At 49.4% G+C, this 22,817-nt stretch overlaps 1 protein-coding gene across 2 annotated transcripts; it reads left to right on the forward strand.

Moving 5' to 3' along the window:
• Positions 1-3,220: 3,220 nt before the first annotated feature.
• MFNG (MFNG O-fucosylpeptide 3-beta-N-acetylglucosaminyltransferase) lies at positions 3,221-17,852 on the forward strand. Of its 2 annotated transcripts, none has more exons than XM_051785042.1 (8): positions 3,221-4,554; positions 9,577-9,625; positions 10,142-10,244; positions 10,339-10,492; positions 10,954-11,039; positions 12,347-12,512; positions 13,043-13,128; positions 13,962-17,852. In XM_051785042.1, exons 1-8 carry the CDS (start codon positions 4,216-4,218, stop codon positions 14,029-14,031), a joined length of 1,053 nt encoding a protein of 350 aa, XP_051641002.1. In that variant the 5' UTR covers positions 3,221-4,215; the 3' UTR covers positions 14,032-17,852. The 2 variants fall into 2 exon arrangements, with proteins under 2 accessions (XP_051641002.1, XP_051641003.1); XM_051785043.1 differs by having other exon boundaries at positions 13,965-17,852.
• Positions 17,853-22,817: the final 4,965 nt, after the last annotated feature.

Below are 22,817 nucleotides of genomic sequence, written 5' to 3' on the forward strand. Positions count from 1 at the left end.
GGCGTGTGGTCAGGCAGAGAGCTGGGTCCACTGATTCTGAGGTTAATGGGAGAAGATGGGCACCAGCACCAGAGTCAAGTCCTCTCTGTGTCCTCCTTGCCCCTGTGATTTGGCACTGCTAGTGCCATGCACTTTTAAAGCTCTGAGCAAAGATTAACTTGCTGATGTTCACGAGTCCCCTGTGAGGTGTTATTTCAGGCTCTAAACCAGTTGCCTGTGTCTTTTATGAGGACGACAGTGAAGGGGGGAGGAAAGAAAACGAAGATTTTAACTTGCAGTCACTAAAATGTAGAGCAAAATCCTAGGTCTGCCCTGGAGCCATGCAACTCTCCTCTCAGGGAAGGGGGAACTGGCATACACATAGCTCCAGATGAAAGCTCCCAAGTGGCACCCACTCTGGGGGATGCAGCCTGAGCATCCCAGCACAGCCAGCCCCCTGGGAGGGTACTTACCCTGCAGGCAAACAAAGTGGGACTCTTGTTGAGCTGATGAGAAGACAAGTCCCAAAACAAGCTCCCATCCATCCTGTCATGGGTTTGGAGATTAGAATTTGCAACTTTGCAGGAAAAAGCGTAGTGCTTGAGTATCCAGGAAAAACACTCTGTATGAGGCACTCTGACTTGGGGCTTGAAAATTCCAACTAGCCTTGCTGTCACTTGAGAGCCAGCCCCAACCCTATAGCCTAGGCTGAAGGTGGTAAAAAGCCAGCCCTCCCATTCTGGGGAGTCAGGCTGTGCTCCCAGCTTAGCACTTGCTGGTGCCCAAAGAAACATGTCCCCCAGCACCTCCCTGGGCCATCTGCTGGAGGGAAAGGGAGGCAAAAGAAGGTTGCTGGGAGGCAGGTTGGCACTGCTCAGGTAGCTGAGCAGCAGGAGGCACTGCCTTGCCTGCTTCCTGGCTTCTTCCAGGCTCTCTCTTTATCCAATTTGTCTTCCCCGAGGCTTTCAAAATCCAGCTTTAATTTGTTCTGGACACAGGTGAGAAGCGGGGCAGAGGTCTCCAAGGCAAACATAAATGCCTTCCCACTGCCCTGCACGCCCCAAACCACCTTCTTTGTACTTCTGGGGGGGGTGGCTGCCTGCTTGGAGGAATGAGTCATGGGTTAGGTAACAGGCAGAATGCAATTAGCAGCCCTGGGCACCAATTACCAGCTGTAACAGCCTTGTGCAAGCCTCTGTAAAGAGTCACCAAGAACACTATTTTTCCCTCCAGAGAGGGAATCGGCATGGCAGCATGTGTGTCACCCTGGGAAGTCACCAGCCCTGTCCATGCTGGCCCCCTGTCCCAGCAGAGCTTTCTGGCACCATGCTCTGTACAAGGTAGCTTTGAATTATATTTGTAACATCTTCTGGGGACATCACTAAGGCTCCTCTGCCTCTGTCCCATCTTTCCCTCCCAGATGATCTCCTAAGCCAGGCTGGGAAGTGCTGCAGGATGCCTGGGAGCCATGGAAGCTGCCTTTGCAACTGCCTGGGGCTGCTGGAGTGTGGCAGGAACACGTGGGGAGGTTAATTTCTGGTTCAGGAGCAGTGGCTAGCTGTGGGAGCAATCCCAGTATTGAGCATAGAGGCAGTGGATCAGTCACACCAGGTTCAAATCCCTGCAGTAATGTAAGGCCTGAAGGTGAATGACTCCTCCTCCCTGCCCCATGTAAGCATCACTATTCAAAGGAATCTAAAAATAAAACCTGCAGGGCCCCTCCAAAGGGATATGGGAGATGCTCTGGAGATGTTCTTGCTTCAGGGGAAGGCTAGAGAGAGACTTGGAGAAATACAGTGGGGGAGGGAAGTGGATTCAGTGGTTTCTTCCTTACAAAAGAAAAAAGTTGTACCCAGGGACAAGACTAGGGTGAAAGTGTGTGTCTGAGACCTGGGGAAACTGAGCACATGGTTTTAGCCCTGTGGGGCAATCTTCCCTGTGTGCCTGGAAAGTGTCTACGTCCGGACACACAGTGGGAGCGTGGAACAGAGGGACCCTGATCCCTGCCCTGCTCCAGTTTTCTAAGGTCCTATGGTCTGACATGTGCACAGGGAGGGGGTGCCCTTTTCCACATGGAGCCATTCTGCACCCCCACCATTTCTCCTGAGCCCCCTTCTTATTACTTTTTATTTTTATTTTTTTAGTATGCTGAGATTGGATGCCCACAGCTTGCAGCTCCCTGAGGAGGTGCTCTGATTTTGGCAGCTTATGTAGAGCACTACCATCCTGCTGTCCCCCTACAGAGAAGCTGGGGTGGGGGTAAGGATATCATCCCCCTCCTGGGCTGGTTGTCTCTCTGTACCCCCCTGGCTGCTCTGTAGGGTGGCCTACAGGTAGTGTGAAGGGGACCTGCATGGTCATCATCAACCCCATATCAAACTGAACCAGCAACAGAATGCAGCAATCCCCTCTGTGGTGGTCTTTGTCTTGGGAGGAGCTCTCATACCTTTTGAGGGTCTCTGATATCCCTATCCCTTGTTGGCAATCAGATGGCTGGGAGTGAGGGTGACACAGGGGAGATGCACACCTGTGTCCGATGGCGCAGGGGGGCAGTGAGGAAGGAGCTGGAGGTAACATTTTGCTGCTGTGCCTATGGGTCTCTGGGGTTTTCCAAAGAGAGGAGACACCCCCCTTCCTTGCCCAGGAAAGGGGAAAAGGAAGCTCCATCATGGACAACACAAGAGCCACAAAGGACAAGTTGCTGAGCTCAGCCCTGCTACAGCAGCAAGGACTTGGGTGGGATATAAACTCAGCCGTGAGGCTGAGCCCCATCCCTGGAAGTGTTCAAGGCCAGGTTGGATAGGGCTCTGAACAACCTGGACTAGTGGAAAGTGTTCCTGTCCATGGCAGGGGGCTTGTAGCTGAACGATCTTTAAGGTCACTTCCAACCCAGACCATTCTATGATTGAAAGGGAGGCAGCAGGCTCTCCGTCACACTATCTAGTGTACCTGTTCCTGTGAATGTCACTGGTTCTGCAGTCACCTGGGCAGCAGAATGTCCTTGGGCATCCTGTGGGAATGTGAGATGGAGTGGAGGGCGGGGGTTGTGTGGCTGGAGGCAGAGGAAAAAGGACCTTCAAGATCAGAGAGTATCTGGATCATGGTTTGGGAGATGGGTGTCAGAAGGGGGGTTCACACCCCAACTTGAGACTCTGGGGCATGGGGGGCTGGGGGGAGGCAGAAGAGGACACACTGTCCTGCTTTGGGGAGGCAGGCTGGGATTAAAGGGCAGGGGCAGCAATTCAGACCTGTGTCCAGAGGAAAAATTTGGGGTTGAGGGAATTCCTGGGGTAAAAAACGATCTTCCCAAGAACAATACAGGACCCTGCACCTTACCTTCACCAGAGCCCACGTCAATGCCACCGTCCCCTCCTCCTTCAGGAGCAATGGGCTGAGCAGGGCTGCAGAGATCGGGCTGGACTGAAACAGAGGAGCGGGGAAAACAGTCAAGCAACAGGTTTGTCCTCCCAGATCTGTTCTTTGTCACCTCGGAGGTGTCCCAGACTGTGGGGGACACAGGTGAGACGTCTGGTGAGACAAACCCACTGTCAGACCCAGGGCTCCCCGCTCTCCATCCTTCCCCCCGCTCCATCCTCTTCCTCCCCCGGGGCTGGCGCCCCGCCCCGTGCCCGGAGGCGGGACCGGGGCTGGCAGGGAGCAAGAGCTGCGGGAGAGAGCAGGTGGAGAGGCAGTCCAGCCGCACGCTGGACCCCCGGCCCCGTTCCTGCAGCCCTGCGTCCGCCGCTCGCCTGCCGCCCAAGCCCCTGCCTCGGATTGCTGGGCTGGTGTCTGCTGGGGAACTGATGCCTTCGGTCCAGACTTCCCGCCGATGGCTCTGATCTCCTTTGCCGGCTCCTCAACACCCAGCCTAGGACCCTCGGTCTCTCTGTTGGGAGCGGGGATGCCCACTTTCCTCCTGGCAGGCTGTGCTAGCCACGTGCCAGTCGCCTCGGAGTATTTTCCCATCATGTGTCCCTTGCCTCACTGGGTCATTGAGCCCTCTGTAGTCTGTGAAAATTCCCCCTGCTTGACCTGCATCCTCCAGGTCTGCTGCCTCTTTGGCTTCCTGGTCTTCACCCCCCTTATTCCTTGACTACACCCTGCTCAGACCTTGCTCTTGGCTGATCCTGCTGTGTCAGAGGCTTTGAGAAGAGTGGACAGCTTCACGTGGAGGTACAGGGAGAGTTTGTCCTTGTTCAGTAGGATACCAACTGCGGTGGGAACAGTTTGGGAGCCATGGGCCGTCGGCTCATCCATGGTCTCTCTGGAGCCGCAATCTTCCTCGCCAGTGTGGCTCTCCTTTCCGTGCGGCACCGTGGGGCTCAGGAAACAGCTCGGTATCCAAGGCTCAGGGAGGGGATGTTGGAGAAGCCAGAGCAACGAAGCAAAATGAGTGCAGAGAAAGCTGGTGGCAGGGGGCAGAAGGACCTCAAAGTCCATTCTCTGGAAGGATACAGGACTGAGAGAAGCCTAACACTTGGAGACGTTTTTATAGCTGTGAAGACAACCAAGAGATTTCACCAGAGCAGGATGGAGCTGCTTCTGGACACATGGATATCGCAGGCCAGTGAGCAGGTGAGCGTCTGGATTCGAACTAGAGAGAAGGTGTTTGGTAATGGGGCAGGGATGGAGTGTCAGGGTAGGGGTATAAAAGCCAAAGGAAGGGGAGGATGGCACTGTAGTCCCACTCAGCACTTTGCCTCATTTTCTGTAATTCTCACTTCTTTTCACATTGGAAGGGGGATGCTACCCAGCAAAATGTTTCACTAGTTTCATGGGAAAGGCTGGCAGAGAGGCCACACCAGACTGAGTGCACTGACCATTCTGGGGCTTCATGAAAGGGTGGTTTTCTACCTCCTAGTGCCATGAGTTTGCTAGGTTTGGCGCTGATTTGCTCTCCTGGCTCTCCATCGGGATGCTTGCACTGCACCTGGGCACTCGTTGCCCTGGGAAAGTGGAGTGCAGTGGGCAGGAGAACAAGGTAGAAGGACCTGGAAGACCTCCTAGAGTCAGCCCTGTTCGCTCCCCAGCACATCAGTGTAATCCATTCCTGCCTTTCTTGGGTGGATGCTTCTAGGTGCATGATCTTGAAGTGATGAGGGTGTATATTTGTTTTTTAAAATATTTCTTTTAACTGGGGGTCTGATGTTTCCAGCCTTTGCTAAAACCATGTTTGAAGCGTTTCCTTCCTGTTAGAGGAGCTGATGTGGGGCACCACATTAGTGGTGCTGTGCAGACTGGCTTGCTGGTAGGCAGGAGTACTCCCCAGAGCCCATGTGCTTTTTCTCCCTCCCTCACAGAGCTGCTCCTCAAGAAAAAAGAAATCCTGTGGCTGCCCTGAGGGGTGTTTTTTTTGCCTCTGCCTGTGTGTGATGGGTGCCTAGAAGGCACTTTCAGGCCTCAGTGAGGAAGGGGGATGGGGGCGGAGGTAACTGGGTAGGAGAGCGCTTGAAGCAATGCAGGGTTTTCTGGGTAAGGATGGTTTTCCACTTCATGGCACTGCAACTGTCTGGTCTGCTGCGGTCGTCACAGGAAGCCGTGTCCTATTTTGAGCACGCTTCCTCTCCTGTCTGCATGTCCCTCTCAGCATCTGAGGTGCCCTGCTTCCTCCTCCAGAAGCACTTCTCTCTATCCAACCTCAGCCCAGCAACTTTTGGAGAAACCAAACTCAACCACGTGGCTGCACTAGCATTAAGATATTGTTACTGGGGCCTTTGGAGTGAGTTTTTAAGGGACAGTTTCTTTCCTCATGTGTTTGACAAACCTGACCATTCTGCTGATGACAGGAATTAGATGCTAGCTCCCCATATTCATCTGACCCTCTCTGTTTGGCATGTAAGTGATGTCCAAACCTGGGAAGAGGTGTTGAATTTTCCATGCTGCTGCCAGCCTCTGGTAAACCTTCACAGACTGAGCAGGAAAATAGGAAGGAAGGATAGAGTGGGAGCATCACTCATTTTTAAACTGTGTTTTTCCAATGTTACCAATTTTTGTTGTAAGCTCAGCATTTTCCTTCCCCTCCTCAATTTTCCATGTTTTTATTGTGCTCTTTTTACTAAATGGCTTTGAGAGAAGGGGAACGGGAGCAGGAAGAGAGATAAAGAGAAGTACATGAAAGTCAAACCCCCCCCTTTTTTTTTAATATATTCCTGCTTGAGGGGTTTTTTGAAATTTAGGGGAAAAGGTTAGTTTTGAAAATTTTACAATACAGAAAACCTCACTTAGCAAAAAAAAAAAAAAAGTTTTCAGTTTGCAAAGTTCATGTAACTGTTGTGGGGAAAGGGATAGTGCACCAGACCTATTATTGAGTTCTTATGGAGAGGCGTTGGTTTTAGGAGCCAATATTGGAGAGATCCAGGTCTAAGAAGTCCTGATGGACAAAGACTGCCTCCTCCTAAGGCTGACCCAGCATCTTTCTGTCTCACTTGCCCTTATTCAAGGCGGGAGACCAATTCAGTGAGTCTTTCTCCATCAGTGGCCAGCAGGGAAATTTTAGCAGCTGGCCGCGTTGCTGATGCCCGTCCTGGCTTCAGAGCTCATTACCTGCGTGGTGTCCTCCTGGAGGAAGCAACCCAGACCTCATAGGTCGGGCTTAGGTGACTGTAACAGGAGGTAGGAACAGCTGTGGTTTTTATCGCTAGGACAGACTGTATGGGAGCCAAATTAAAAGTCCTCTGTGTTGGACTCTGTTGGGGTAGACACTGAGAGAGAGACATTTTCTCTGAAACTTGACTGCTTAAAGAGAAGATGTGCAGTTGGTGAGAGATGGGGAAGTGTGAGATGGGCACTCTTTGCTGGACCATGCTCTGCCTCTTGAGAACTGATCCATGACAAAGTCCCCACAGGAGGTTGACATGAAAGTCATTTTAGCAAAAGACCTTTTCCTCAGCAAAAGTTTAATTTAAATAGAAGTGTTGGTTTTGATGATTGTTTAGGCTGGACAGAATCTTGGAGTCACTTACGTTCTTGGCCCCCGTAGTTTTGGTGGAGGTATGTCTATCTTTCTGGTCTGAAATGGCATTTTGTTTGGTAATGTAAACCAATTCTAGCAACTCCCCCTCTTTTAGAAGCCCACATATCCAGCCAAATTAAATGAAACCTTTGAATGACCCATCTTGAACTGGCTTTCAGATTTTCAGTATTGTGAATGCATTGTAGATTTTGAGTCTGTACTCTGGGTAGGACACAACAGTAACCCTGCTGAGGTATTTGCTTTTTGGAGGGGGATTCTTCATAGGCAAGGGATACCCTGTGAGCCTGGGAGATGAACCTGGCCTTGGATTGTCAGGTTCCACATCTTTTTTTCCTTTTCCTATTTTTTCCTTGCTAGCCTGCTTCCCCAGTTTGGGGTCAGGAGGTCTCAGAGCATAGTATTTATCCATTGAATGGGCTCTTATGTTCATGAAGAGCTGCCAGGCAAAGCTGTTTGACACAGTGGCTCCATATCACTGCTTGCACTGCTGTTGAGCAGACATCATTTCCCAGCCAGACATCTTGTCCACTCCAGAATGGAGGGACACTTTCTGTACTTCATCTCTCATCGGGCCCAGATTGGCTGTCTTGCTGAAGCACTGACAGCTGTCCTGGCCCAGTCTGTGTGCAGAGGCACCACGACTGGAGATCCTGCATGGCCCTGATGAAGAACAGGAGAGTGGATATGAGAGGGAGGCTACTCCTGTCTAGCCCATTTGCCTGCAGGGGTACAAGTGACAAGTGTTTTTCTGCTCCCACATCCCCAGCAGGTGGAGTAGGTCTGGTAGGAGACCTTCTAAATCTCTTCCAGACTCCATTAGTATGGACAACAGTGACTGGTGTCTCCTTGAGAAGGAACTGCGTAACTGGGCCAAATGGTCTCCAGGCAGGGCTGTTTTCTCTCTCTTCCATCCCAACCATCGTGTGTGGCTTTGCTGAGGGACACATGGTGGTGGTCACTTGGATGCTGGCAGCAGCTGCTGTTCCAGGTTGCCCACTCTCAGGGGTGTGAGGGATGGAGAGACAAGGATGGAGGCAACTGCCTGAGCTATTGTGATCTTCTTTAGCATTTCTAGAGTACTGTAACCAGGTTTGCCATGGAGATCAGTTTGGAAGAGCCAGAAAAATCAGATTTGCCAAGTCCCCACACTCATAACTCCCTTTTTCAAGTTATTTTGGACAGTCTAGTGTTGCTCATGGTGACAGTGTACCTTCATCATTGGGTTCCCAAAGAAACATGTTGGGTGTCTGTAAAAAGACATTTCCCTTCTTGCATCAAGAGAAAAGTAGGAATCTCAGAATATTTTCAGAATTAGAAAATTTGGGAAAAGATGCAGATTGTTATTTTAAGTCAATCAGATGTGATGTTTGGTAGACACATGATTTCTGGTTGGTTTTATATCTGTAAGCAAGTAATTTCCAGCAACAATATTTCTTGGGGTTTTTGAAAATGTCAGAAAGTTTCAACAGTTTGTTTTTTCTTAAGATGAAATATTTGTCACAGTGGAAATTTCTGACACTGACATGCTGGCAAGGGAAATCCCATGACACTGACAATCCCTGCCTTGCCTGAAGGTTGTGATATAGTCCCCTGATCCAGAGCAACTCTTTTACCTGAAACTTAGCTAATTTCTTCTTGTCCCATGATTATCTTGAAAGTGATTTTAACTAAGAGATTTTACTGGTGGGGGAGGTAGGAATGTGTGCATGTTCCATTGCTGCAGCTCAGCTGTGGGAGAGTAGTTCACCAAGCCACTGTGGCACATACATCTGAGACCATGAAACCATCCTGCTGCCTCTGCTTGAGCCAGGTGATCTCTGAGCGTCCTTCATTGCCTTCTTTTCACGTACGGAACATTTCTCTTGCTGTGTCCTCTTGATAGGGATGTATCTCCCAAATGCTGGGTGGGTGTGGGGAGATGTAGAGACTCTTGTCTCCTTGCCAGAGCCTTTGGGAGAAATGATGGCTCCTGGGGCTGTTGTCTGCCTGCCTTGTTCCCTTTGTCCCTGTGCAGGTGCTGTGTTTAACCAGCCTGTGGGCAGCTGGTGGGGAGACTGTTTACCGCTCGCGACTCCTTTTTGATTTCATGAAAGCTCATTTTCTGCCTGAGGAAAGCTTTTTTCCACTGGCCCTGATCCTCGCCAGGCCCTGAAGAGGGGGAGATGTGCCACATAATGGCAGCGAGGGGGGTTAGAGAAGCCTGGGAGGAGGAGGAGGGGCAGAAAGTGGCGGGGGGCTATGCACACTTAACACACAGACAGATGTTCTCCTTTTAATCCAAGCATCATTTAACCACAATGCTTTAATTTTTCTACCACGGACACCTAAGCCAGGGCTCCTCACCCCCTCACTCAGTGTCATGGGCCCCCTGTTCCCAAGGCAGTGGGATGGGGGCAGAAATGAAGCCACAAAAGTGCTGATGATTGTGCTGTGCAGGAAGGGGGAGCATAGCCCTCCTTCTGTTCAACTGCTGTTTCAACTGCTGCCTGGGAGCGGGCTACAGCAGCAGAGGACTGGGTCGGAGTAACCATATCGTGTGTGTCCAGCTGTGGAAGAAAGGAGTGGGCATCCAGGAGCAGCACCAGTCCATTCCTGAGAGTAACCTCTTTTCCTTGTTTTCTCAGACCTACGTCTTCACTGATGAAGAAGATGATGCCTTGAGAAGGAGAATGGGTAATGATCTATCCTATAATACCATGTTTCCACCCTGCTTTCAGCCTCTGAACGGCCACAGCTTTGAGAAGGGGTCTGGCATGAAGGCTGGCTCTCCTGCACCATCACTGCCCATTGAAATATGTCCCTTGCCTTTCCTGTGGGAGGACCTCGAGCTGTGGTGGTGATGATTTGGTGTATTTGTCTTGCCCCAGGAGAGGCAACTGGAGGCAGGGTGCTGCCTGCCTTAAAGCTGTGGGTGGAAGCTGCCCATGACAGAGCCCCTCAACCTCTGCATCATGGTTGGCAGCGAGCAGGGTGGAAGTGCGGATGACAGGTCTTCTAGTCTTGGCCAAATTACTTGGCTTTGTCCAGGTTTCATCTCCTGGTGGGGGAAAGCTGGAACCCATGTCACCATGGACTGGGGTGCCTGTTGGGAGGCCATGAGGAGGCTGGCTGTGGACAAACTCCTTCCTTCCTGCCCAGACGTCCTTGTGACTGCTTTCCGTTGTGACAGTGCTTTCCCTCTTCTGGCAGGTGACCATGTGATCTTCACCAACTGCTCTGCCGAGCACAGCCATCTGGCCCTCTCCTGCAAGATGGCAGCTGAGTTTGACGCCTTCCTGGTCAGCGGCCGGAGGTGAGGCAGAGCTGGTGTGGGAAGCTCTTGCTTCCCTGAGAGCAAGAGGCACCTTCCTTGCCACAAACCTCTTGTGTTTTCCTATCTTCCCCAGCTGGTTTTGCCATTTGGATGATGACAACTACCTGAACCCTCAGGCCCTCCTGAAGCTCTTGTCCTCCTACTCTGAGACGTGGGATGTTTACCTGGGGAAACCCAGCCTGAACCGACCCATCCGGGCCTCCGAAACACTGCCAAACAACCAGACGGTACAGCCTTTGGTGGTGGTGCAGGGGCCAGTGGGTTGTTTTGGTGCTCTGGCTCATGAGCTGTAGACACACTGCAAGGAGAGACAGGTCCCAAGAGCAATGGGCAACAGCTGAACAGCAAAACTCGCCAGTCTTGTCTGAACATGGTTGTAGGTGTTGACTAAATTTGATCAACCTAGGGGAAGAGTCTCACATTGCTGCTCTGCCTTTGGCTGCCTGTTTGACAGCAGATAAGCCTGCCCTGGGTGCCCATGTATTGATACCAGCAGGAGCTTGGCCGTTCCAATTATGAGGAGGTCAGAATAAATGCTGTACTGCTTCTGGGCAGCAGGCAGGGGTCTGGGATGACAACAGGGCCATGTTTGTCCTGGCATCATAGCCAGGTTTCCAACATTACCATCTCTGGGAGTATAGTATCATCTGAGCCTCTGCCATTGATTTTCTCTGGTGTTTCTCTCCAGAAATCTGTGCGCTTCTGGTTTGCCACAGGAGGGGCTGGGTTCTGCATCAGCCGCAAGCTGGCAAGCAAGATGGTGCCGTGGGCCAGGTGAGCTGTGCAGCTGGTGAGCATGGGAGCCATCAGGGACGAGCAACATGGCTGCACATCAATTCCTGGCAGTGTCAGATCTAGATTTGTACATGTAGTGTTTGCAAAGATGCAGAGTGCCACATCCTACACATCTGAAAGCATGTGGGACTGGAGGAAGGATGTGGTGGGTATGTCTGCCCCTTGACTGAAAACAGGCAAGAGCAGGCACAGAAGCAAACATGATCATAGGATGATATACATCCTGTTCCTCCTCTCCTTTAAGCTCTTGGTTACTCCCCACATTCTTTCCCATCCCTTTCAGCTTCCTCTGACTCTTTTCCTAAGTGCTTTCCCTGTCTGCCTATCTCCTCTCCCCTTCATCTGCCTCTTTACTTAAGCTCCCTTCTAAGCTAATTTTCTGTTCCCTCACTCCAAACCCTTTTCAGCTTCTTAGAGTAGCCATTGTCATTTCCTCAACTTGATGCATGGAGAACAGAGGTATGTCCCATGGTATTGTGTTAGTGCAGCCTAGAAGAAGATGATGTATTCCATGATACCCTAGGTTATGTCACAGGCTGTATGCACATATACTGGTAGGCATTGGCTTTGCCAGCTGTAACCAGATCTGAGCATACCCAGAAAGACAGATCTGATCCACACCAGGTGGCTGGTTCAGATGAAGCCCGTGATACACATTTTATGGTAGGAGGAGGATGATCTGTGATCTAGTGTAAAATGAAAGTGGCACAGAGGATAATGCCTAACCTGGCAAAAAGTCTGCCACTGCTTTTTTAAAATGCTTAGAACACATTTGAACTAGCTGAGCATTGTTGTAGTAGACAGTGCTTCATGCTGCGTAACTGATTCCAGTTACAGAGGCCTTAAAATTGGGTATAGCCTATCATCAAAGGATGGCCAAACGTTGGTGTTACATTACAGTGGAGCCATCGATGGCTTATGCAAGCTGCAAAACTCTTTCTTCTTTCTCCTGGTCCTGGCTGTGTGCTCCCACCATTTCTGAGCCCTCAGGGGCTCAGCGCTGCTCACCAAACAGGAGGAGAAGTGACTCTTTGAAGTCTGTCAGTTCTCTGCATCAGCTCACTGAGGAGCTGGTACATATCAGGGACAGCACCTGACAATTCGTGGGACAGCATGGCTGCGAATGCTCAAAGAGCAAACACATTCCTGAATCTTTGCAGGTGGAACTCAGGGATTTCTTACCTAGTTCCAGGATTTACTCTGGTTTTCAGTAATCTCCCACCCAAGTGGATGCCTATATCTGCCCCTGCCGTTTTCCTAACCCACACAATCCTACTCTCTTCCAGTGGCAGGAACTTCCTGACCACTTCAGAGCTCATCCGCCTGCCAGATGACTGCACCGTGGGTTACATCGTTGAGTGCAAAGTTGGTGGGCAGCTGCTGCCCAATGCGCTCTTCCACTCCCACCTGGAGAACCTGCAGCTCATCCCCACCTCTCAGCTCATCCAGCAGGTGAGGAGGGGAAATGGAGCAAGAGGGAGGTGTGTGAGGAAGGCGAAGTGGAGGGGAACTTACAGGCACATTGCTCCATTGATGGCACTGATGTGCACTGCATCAATCATCTGCTCTTCTGGGGAGGCTTTCCTGACAAACGCTCCTTTGAAATGGAGTGGATGTTGCCTGCAGCACAGCTGCCAGGCACAGTGTCCTGGGATCAGTGGTGAGGAGCACAAGTATGGGGAGTGATGGAAGGATTGAGGGCATCCCTGGAAGAATGTGTCACAAGGACAAGCAGAAATGATGACTGACTTGGAAAGGGACTTTGACATGGCACCATGTCTGCCTTGTGTGGGGGTGTAGGGGGCTTGGAGAGGCAAAGGACTAGCAGGGCCCTCCGTGGGGAGGAAGACAGGAGACATATGCAAGGCAGAGGCCAAGCCAGCAGAGAAAGAACCAGAATGGGACTTTCTGTCACCCAAAGCAAGTTCCTTGCTCTTCAACTCACCTCTACTCCCTGCTCATTTCTCACCACCACTTTGTAGGTCACCCTCAGCTACGGTGTCTTTGAGAACAAACTCAATGTTATTGAGCTCAGCGGCCCCTTCTCGCCACAAGAGGATCCCTCAAGGTATGGGGCATGTGGTGTGAGCCCTCAGACAATAGGTTGGGAAGGGGAGGGCAGCCAAGCAGCATGCAGGAGGCAGAGAGTGAGGGGCAGAAACCTTACAGTCACATGGCTTATTGGGTGAGGTGCACACCAGCAGTAAGCTGTTTGTGAACGCTTACAAACTTTGCAAATCCTTTTGGGTGAGTGGGAGGAAAAGGAGCGTTCAAAACATTTTATTTGGACAATATCTAATCCAAAAGTATTGCAGTTTTTCACATTTTGAGGCTGAACAAGCTAACCTTTACCTCAGGGACAGGAACACAAATGTTCTTTTAAACTCAGGAAAGGAAATTCTGCTTGCTGTTTCATTTTATGCTTTGCGAGAAAACTGAAGGGAAAAAAGAAAAAGGTTCACTTTGGGCTGACTGCAAACAAAACTGTTCTTTGATTTACCTTCTCCTCTTTGAGTGAACAAACCTAAAGTTGTTATTTGCAGAGCACGGATAGGAAGATCCTGGCTAGAGATAGCAGGGGTGGGAAGCAGCTGGGTTGATGAAAAGAGCATCAACAGAACCATGTAGCAGGGACTAGTGCAGTACCCATCTCCCTGCCTGTGATCAGGGTGAGCTGTGGGCTTGGGCTCCATGGGCCAGAGCTGGATTTGGGTATCAGAGGGAGGCTTGTCTGCTTAGCTTTGCTGAGAAAAGACACCTTGAAGCGAACAACCAGTCCTGAGCTCTGTGGGGCAGGTTGGGCACCTGATGTGGAATGGGATGTGAGGAAAAGGTCTTCCATTTTACAGCTGTGTGCTGGTGTAAAAACTTTTACCTGACCTTATTTTGCTTTCTCCCCAGCAGGTTTCGATCACTCCACTGTCATCTCTATCCCGACACCTCCTGGTGCCTGCAGCCTGTTGGCTGGTGATGCCTGAGCCTCAGCTACAGTTGGTCCTAGTGATACCTATGCACCTTGTAGGGGATGGGACAGTGCAGAAGCTTGGTGTCTTCAATTTTGCCTTTTCTACAGTGGTCGTGGGGCTCTGTGATGGCTTTTTTGGTCCTTGCTCAATACTGGTGACACAGGACAAGAGACAGGATCTGTCCCAAAGATGGATAACATGGGCTGGACACATGGATGAGCTTCCCATCTGTGCTGGGATACATATAAGGGATGGGAGCAGTATGCCTTCTGAGCAGATGAAGGACCGAATAGTAACTGCTGGGCATCTTGGTAAAGATGAGGACTTGCTACTCTGTGCTGTGGCTGCATTTCGTTGACTAGAAAGTCCCTGGGTGTGTGTAACCAGTGCACAGCTGAGGATGGCTGGCAGCATGTCATCGCTCCGGACTCTGAGCAGGGCCTCTTCCTCCACATCTGCTTGTGCTTTCCCTACTTGCAGCCACTGCCCTGCTGAGTCTCTGCCTAGTCAAGGTCTACAGAAATGGAATGTGACCATTTCTGTCTTGAATGAATCCTGGAGAAGCATGGTCCTTGCTCAGCACAGGGGAGATGGACAGGAAGTACAAAGAATCAGGAATCCCTTGCTCTGCTGGGACAAGAGAGGAAGAATGAAAGGGAACCAGGAGAAGACTGATGGAGATGAGGACAGTTCCCGGATTGAACACTGAGGGTCTGATCTTGTGTGGTGCTGCATTATTCCTCTCTTTTTACCTTCTTGATGTGGGGTCAGGATAATCTCTTGCTCTAATTACCAACCTGTCGTCTGAGATTAGACTCCAGCTCCTATCTGTGAGAGGAGACATAAAGGATTAGAACTGGCTGAAAGAGAGGAGAAAGGAAGAGATGGAGAAGGAGCTCTCAGGAGCGGATTAGGGGTTACAGCTTTATAATCTTTTCTGTCCCCGACTAAAAAAATTAAGTCATGAAGGAATGGAAACAGCAAGGCAAAGAGCTTTTTATCTCTGCGTTTCTTTACTCCAGAGGCTAATAGGAGCTTTCTGCCTACCTGCTGTCCCTGCCGAGTGCAACAGGGAGAAGGAGAGGCCCCAAATAGGTTACAAGCTTTCTGGCATGTTTGTGAAGAGTCCTATGCTCAATAGAGAGCCTGGTGTGAAACCTGGGCAGTGCTGCTTGCTGGGGAATGAACTTTGGCATCATTTTGTCCTTATACACACAGTTAAACCGCTGGGGGAGAGCATTGCAGGGAAAGCTAGAAGGCAAACAGACTGTTTTAAATGGCAGGTGGTGCCACAAACAGGTATTTCTCTTTAAAGAGCATTTCAAAACAGACTGCTGGGATCTGTGAGAGGTCCTGTAATCTCCAGATGAAAGGACAAATGCCCTTTCTCCAAAGAACTGCTCAGCTTTGATGCTGCTGATGTGACTAAGCCTGCTGCTGGTGGGTTGGAAGAGCCAAAGGCAACTGTCACTGTGGCTTTGCTGTTTTGAAAACTGGCCACTCTGTCACCTCCTTCCCCCCCCACGCACCAGCATCTCCTACACAGCACACATGAGGTTTAAAGGAATGGCATCAGAAAGACGTTCCACCTCTGCAAAGGGGATCTAGAAAGGAACGAGCACTTTAATGTCAAGAGAAGCAGAGGGCAGCAGCCTGTAGAGCTGTTTTCCAGCCTGGTCATTCTTACTGGCATATAATCAGCTTGTGTAGCAGCAGAGACCCCTGCTTTCTTCTGTTGCACAACATGCCTTTGAACTGGAAATTCGTCCTGAGCAGGGGCAGGGGCCATCTGATGCCAATGGCCATTCCTTGAGTTGTGCAAAGCACTTGGCTCACACAGCTGAGCTCACCAAGGAACCATGCGACACAAAACAGACACACAGCTATTGGAAGAGAGATGCAACATAAAGAAGTCCTGCCCCACAGGGCAAGCAGTCGGGTTTGAAGAAGATGAAATACACTTTCATGAGAAGAAATGAGTCTTCAAGAGAAATCTACACTACCTGGATATATCCTTTTTCCCCATTCAGACTTTCAGCTGATGTTAATAGAGACTTTGAGTTAAAAAGCCAGTCCTATCTGTAGATGTCCTGGTGACAGTCAGAGCAAAATGCGATTCATGTGAGGAAACTGGTATAGCAGCTTCACTTCCCTGGGGAAAAGCAAAGCAGAGAAACTGAAAGTTTGCTTTAGATCCTGGCCTCAGCTGGTCTGAATTGACCTGGTGTCTTTTGCATGTCTGAAGATCAGATGTTTAATGGGTTGAGTCCTTGAGTGGCTGCATGGGGACCAAGACTGGGCTTCGTTTCTGGAGCAGTTAAGTGTCACTTTTGTGGAAAATGTCTTGTCTTATAAGAAAACAGAACAGATGAGATGTCTGGGGCAGGGCATCTCTTGGGCTATAGGGAAGCGAATGATAGAAAAATCCTGTTATGCCAGTGACGACAATATGCTGGAAAGAAAATAGCTTCTCAGAGTCGACAAAAGAAACCAGGTTTTCTCTACCAACAGAGAGACAGCTTAACGGGACATTCACCACATGAAATCTGATCAATGTTAAAACATGAGTTAAAATTAGTTTCAGGAATGGTTCCTGCCCCTGGGGCTTGCTGTCAGATGCTATAGTTTTACAGTCTCATTTTCCTTGTTTATTAAAATGTTTAGCTGCTTGGGAAAATGAGAAACAATCTCATGTGAAACTTTTCAGGGGACTGTCTTTTTTTATTCTCTTTCATGATTTTCTGATGTAACAAAGATTCTGGAGAGGTTCCACTGGGTCTATTAAATTTCTATTTTTTTCTTCTCTCTTTTTTTTTTTTAATATCTCTACCTTTCTCTAGCTCACTCTTCCTTTTCTTATTGCAGGAAAAAAAAAACCCACAAAAAACTCTCCAAAGAATGAAAAGGAATAGAGACATGGTCTTTATATTTTACTGGTAAAAATGGGGTCAAAGTCAAAGGTGTTGGCATGACCCTGCTGTTGTACAACATTAAGTGTAGTTCAAGGTTTCAAGTACAGAGACCTTTGCCTGCCCAACACCATAGCAACCAACACTATTAATGATGTTTAAACTGTATACTGAAAATTCAGAAAAAGGAGGAGGGGAAAAAAAAGCAGTTACAGTATTTGAAATGTAAAATATTAAGTGAGGCTTTCATGTTAACAATATCTTTTCTTCACTTTCCCCTTAGCGTGAAGAATTTTTATAAGAAAACCCCTATTTGACAGTGCAAAAAAAATGCTAATGACTATCCTTTCTTTAGGGGGAAAAGAGAAGTTAGTTGAAATAGGTGGGAAACTGCAGTTGTTGCTAAAGACTTGAAGGGGAGAGAGAAGAATAGCAACATTAGACAATGCTTCTGTCTCTGGTGCCAACTCCTCTTAACAGCTCTGCTGCCTCAGAAAAACAGATTTTTAAGCCACTGTGGGATTTACCCAACTTGTACCCAGATTGCAGCCTTCAGCTCTCTCCCCAGGCTTCTTGCTAAAGAAGCAGCCTTCAAAAGACAAGCAGTTTATTAGACAGAAGCCAAAAGATGAGAAATAGGAACAGGAAGAAAGGAGATTGGAAGGAAAGAAACCACTAAGCAGGGCCTTGGAGGAGAGCATGGGAATTTCAGCTGTGCATTGAAAATGGTGTTTGGGAGCTGCCCAGCAAGAACAGGAAAAGGGGTGTTGCCTGCCCCCACCTCTCCCCACTTCCCCCAGCTCTGGATGCTTTTTTTGTGATCAGGACAACTGCAGCTCACCAGTGCCACTGAAGATGCCAGCCTGTGAGTCAGTTCACCTTGGAAGGGGTGGTTTGGTTGGCCCTGAACCTCTTTTTTTTTTTTTTTTTTTAAATAACACTCCAGATAAGTCAATGTCTTTTCATCAATGTTATACTCAATTCCTTACAGCAGATTTAGCTTCTTAATTTTGATACTTCTATCCTTGCTTACAGTGCAGGCTTTTCAGGCAGTCCAGGGTGGGGTCAGCAGCTCCTTTCATTAATTTAATTTATTTCTTTTGTCTTCAGTCTCTGAAATTGAGATTGACAGCTGGCTCTACACACTTCTGTGATGGATGCAAAGCTGAGGGAGGGTAGGTGACTGCTCCATTCAGTTATTGCATGGTCACAAAGAGGCATGGACCATCCTTATGTTCTTCCTGGAGGAACCTGCTAGCAGTTGGTGCCAGAGATGGAATCTCATGCTAACTGGGACTTTCTTCTTTACCAAATCATGCTCATAATATGGCTCCACTGAAGAGGATGCAAGTGTTACCACAGATATAAACAAGACCAGGAAGAAGAGCACCATCATAAATGTACAAGTAATTGTGCCTGTTCTCACCAGCTCATGCAGGAATTTTTCCTGTAGACTTTCTACACAAATACCTGGGAGGTTAAAGGAATGCAGAGCTGAGCTGTTGTTGCTCAGATGGCATTGCCTCTTTAAGGCTGTCCCCTATAGGCCTGAGATTTTTGTCACTTCCTGCTTGATCCTGCTTGGACTCCAAGAAAGCTGAGAACTCCTCTCTCTCCCTATTTGAACTGTATGTGATTAATTACAGACCCCGAGAATGAGCTCCTTGCCTGTCTCTTGTGTTTAAATTGCCTTCCAGCATTTTGCAAGGCTAAGGAGCCTCTTCAGATTTTACATCTGACTGTGCCTTGATCAAGCCTCCCTTGGTTTTGTTGGGAGCTGCATCTGATCCATAGTGAACTTCAGGAACAAATTAAACTGTGTGCTTTGTACGTGGATTTGCTGGCCCTGACCCTTCTGATGCTGCTTGAAAAGAAGACAGTGTTGATTTTAGCAGTGTAGGAAAAAGAAACAGGACAATTGGATGGGGAGAGATGCTGCTATTCTGAAACTCTGCTTTTGCCATCCCACCCCCAGAAGTGGGGCACAGAGAGAATCTGCAGCTGGTGCCTTTGGCCATGGTGTATCAGATGGAGGATATGCCATGAAATACCCAGCAATTGCACTGGCAGGGAATCCAGCAGCTCTGGTTATGAGCCAAGGCCAGCTTGTACTTCGTGCTGGACAGGGTGCCTACCCTGAATTACTTACAAACAGAGATAGGATGGGGAAGGAGGGGAGGGCTTACATGATCCATGAGACAGTATTGTCATGTCTAAGCAGGAAGAACAAGATGGTCTTTGGGCCAGGGAGGGGCAGAATTCAGGAGCAGAGTTCCCTCTTTGCCCAGAAATACCATGAAGTGACAGATCTGAAAGATATTTGATATAAGCATGTGGGAAGGAAGAGATGAAGAAAGTGGTTTGATAAGAGAAAGAGCCAGAACAAAATCTACATCCTCTTCATGTCTGTGCTGGCAAATAATGAATGTTGGCCTGATGACCAGTACCTTGGGGCTTAGGGGTTCAACAGAAATAGAGGAAATCTGGAAAGAAAAATGCAAGTACTGTCTTCACCTACCCACACACTTAATGCTGGCTTGTAGCTTCTCACTCATGGCTCCCCCAGTAGCATAGGAGGAGGCATGGGGCTTGGAAAGAGCATCAGCCTCTATTCTGTGCTGCGTGTCTTCTGCCTGAGCATATCACACGTAAGTCAGCTTTCATGAACACCCAGAGAAGCAGCAGAATGGGGCAATGAGCAGAATGGATGTGCTGAGAAGAGTCTTCCCCTTCCACAGTGCCCCAGCTTTCCCACATCACCATCAGCTTTGGCTGGAGTAAGGCTGACTGCAGAAACTGGCCAAGCTCTCTCCACCTGTGGTGGTGTTTTTCCTACTTTGCAGGGGAGATCTCTCCTTCTGGGCTCTCGGACAAACCTGTTTCCCAAAAGTGTGATGTGGGGTGCAGACAGACAAGGTCTTGGTGCAGCTGGTAGAGAGAGAAGGGCCCTCCCATGCCCCCCTCCCTTTACCCTGTCATATTCAGCTAGTGTTGGACAGTGTCTGTTTTTAGCAAAAGTCGCAGATTCAACAGCTGAGCTGATTTTCCAAAGGGACATATAAAACAAACAGCCTGCCATCTGCTCTATTGTCCTGGAATAGCGGCTTGGAGGGTGGGGTAGAGGGAAGGAGGAGAATGAGGGGAATGAGAAATGGAGGTGAGGGAGAGGGTTGGAAGGAGTGGGAGCAGAAGAGAGGAAGAGGCAGAAAGGGGAGGTGGGGAGGTCAGGCAGGGAGGGGAGGATGAAAGTGAAGGTGGAGGTGGAGGCTGAGAGACGGGTGATAGAAAAGGATATAAAGAAAAAGGGAAGCTGTGTGAAAGTGGGAATTTGGTAAGGGGAGAGGACTAGAGTCAGGCATGGGGGCAAACATGGCTGGCTTGGGATCACCCTGGCTGGATTTCTATCAGCACTGTGAGTCACAGGGGCAGGCACTTTCAGCACCCCTGTCCTTGCTGAGCCAGAGTGTGACTGCAAAAGAAAAAAACTGGACTTAGTGGCCTGGATAATCATTCCCTTTCCTCCCACACAGCCCTGCCTGCTTGCCTGCTGCACACCCCCACCTCTGTGCTGGCTTTTGAGTGCCGCAGGGCAGGGATTGAACTCCAGGTTTGGCAGCAGAGTAAATAACAGCAACACTGGCCTCTTCGGCCCGGTAGGAGGAGGGCTGGTTTTAATCAAAGGTAAATAAAAGTCAGTATTGTCTGACCCTTAATCCAATTTCCTAGAACTGGAGAATTAAGTTCCAACTTAGACACATGGCACTGGCCCACTGGAGAGGAATGGCTACTCAGCAAGCCAACTGCTGGGCGCAGGACAGCCAAGGAGAACAGAACTGGGGGAGATGCCACAAGGCAGGTAATGTATCCTGGCTGACCTGGGGCTGTGCTGTTCTGTTCTGACTCTTTCTGGTTTATTCTCCTTGCTTCAGTCATCCCAAAAGATGGGGCTGGCTTGCTGACAGGTAGCACATCCCCATAAATGTGGACCCAGTTGATTAAAAGCTCCCTGATTTGCTCTGTTGATAAGAGGGTTGGAACCCAACTGATGCCCTGCGTCTGCATCCCTGAAGGTCATTTTGCCTTTCACAGTGACCTGTAGAATGGTGCTTATGAAGCATTTGCTGTTATATGGTCATGGAAAGAATCACTATGAGTTTCTGCTACATGTTAAATGTAAGCAAGATTTCAGTGTTGGAAAGAAGTGTTTGTGTTGTTGTTATTCTGGTAGCACAAGCATCTGTGTGACTAGAGAGTGTGTACTCTGACTTGGTCACATATTAGAATCACAGAGAGTTAACACGGTGGTGTTATTGAGCTATGAGGAGGTTGTCTAATCCTGCAGCAGGGCCAGTCTCCTTATACCGCTTCTGTCAGATGTTTTTCCAACTGACTCTTAAAACATGTTGTTCTGGTCCAGACTATTAGTGTCAGATTGGAAAATCAGGTTGCTGGTAGCAAAGCACTGGTACCAGGTTGATCTTGGAAAGACAGGTTTATTCTGCAACTGTGTCCCAACACCATTTGTAGATGCCCATTGAACAGCTCTGTCAGGGTCCTAGGCACTGCTTTCTCCCCTGTGGGGCAGCTGATTTGCAATTCTCTGGAACAAAAATGGCCTAGTGAGACTAGGACGGGTTTAGAAAGAGGCAGATACACATACTAGAGCTGAGGAGGCCAGCTCTATTCCAGCCCTTTCATCTTGCAAAATGACTTGGCAGTCCACAGCAGGGGCTTGAACTGCTGTGGGGACAGAGCAGCTGTCCACCCTGTGGGTGGACCATGGTTTTAAGACCTCTTTTCAGACTAAGCCTTTTGTAACCATGGAGTGAAACCTTCTCACCAAAAGCTTCCTTGGTGGTGGACGTGGCCCAACACACGCAGCACTTGCGTGACTGCCAATTTCTGATCATGTAATCTGGACAGATCAGGTGCAGGTGGTATAGCTGTGAGTCCATCCTCCCATTTCAATCTCTGCTCTTTCGGTGTGGATGCTGAGAGCCTGGGATCCAGCAGCAAAAAGGACAGAGAGCACCCAGACACACCCAGGGCAACACAGGCTAGGAGTGCTGAGAGCCTAGCCCGAGGAGGAGGGAGGTATGTCCTTCACAGAGAGGTGAAGACGATGTCCAATCTTTACATTTTACTACTGGTCATCCTGTCCTGCCCTTAGAAAAGGCAGCCCCACGGCTGAAATTACTGGCAGGAGAGAGGAATGGGAAAAATATCTTTTATATCTATTTATATCTAGTTGACTGTGTGTTTCTTTTTCCCCTGCTCAGCCCACTCCGGGAAGCACACTGCTTTTGTAACTGCCTGGAGTCCCTGGAGTGGCCCCTGCCCTCTGTGACGGGAAAGAGCCGGAGGAGGAGAGGGGGCCGGGGCTGGAGGCGGCGGGCTCTGGTCAGCACCCTGGACAGGGACGAGCCCCCCGCCCCTGCCTGCCCTTGCCTTGCCTTTCTCTACCTTGCCTTGTATTTTTTTCTCTTGCCTTGCCTTCCCTTCGTCATGGTCCAGGCTGGTGGGCAGCCTCCTGGTATGTCACGACCCCGCTTTGCCTTGCAACCTGTACCAGCTCATTTTTGCTCTTGCTTAAGAGCAAATACACAGTGCTGTGGCTGTGTACGCAGCTGCTCTGAAGCTGCGGCTTAGATCTGGGTTATTTTTGCAGATAAATCCTCTTTTCTATCAGATTTGACATCAGGCAATCCCTCCAGATCCCTCAGTTTCTCCCTGTCTGACTTCCCCCTTCCCTTCCCTGTTCTGTATTCTCTTTCCTTGCATCTGTGATCTCCTCTCTACGTGCCTCTCTCCTTTTCTTTCTCTATAGCCTCTCTCTGTGAATATCATTTCTGCTGCTCTGTATTTCCACATTGCCCTTTGTG

Source organism: Manacus candei, unplaced genomic scaffold, assembly GCF_025592945.1.
Source record: "Manacus candei isolate 608988 ecotype Guabito, Panama unplaced genomic scaffold, ASM2559294v1 h1tg000018l, whole genome shotgun sequence".
Lineage (NCBI taxonomy): Eukaryota > Metazoa > Chordata > Aves > Passeriformes > Pipridae > Manacus > Manacus candei.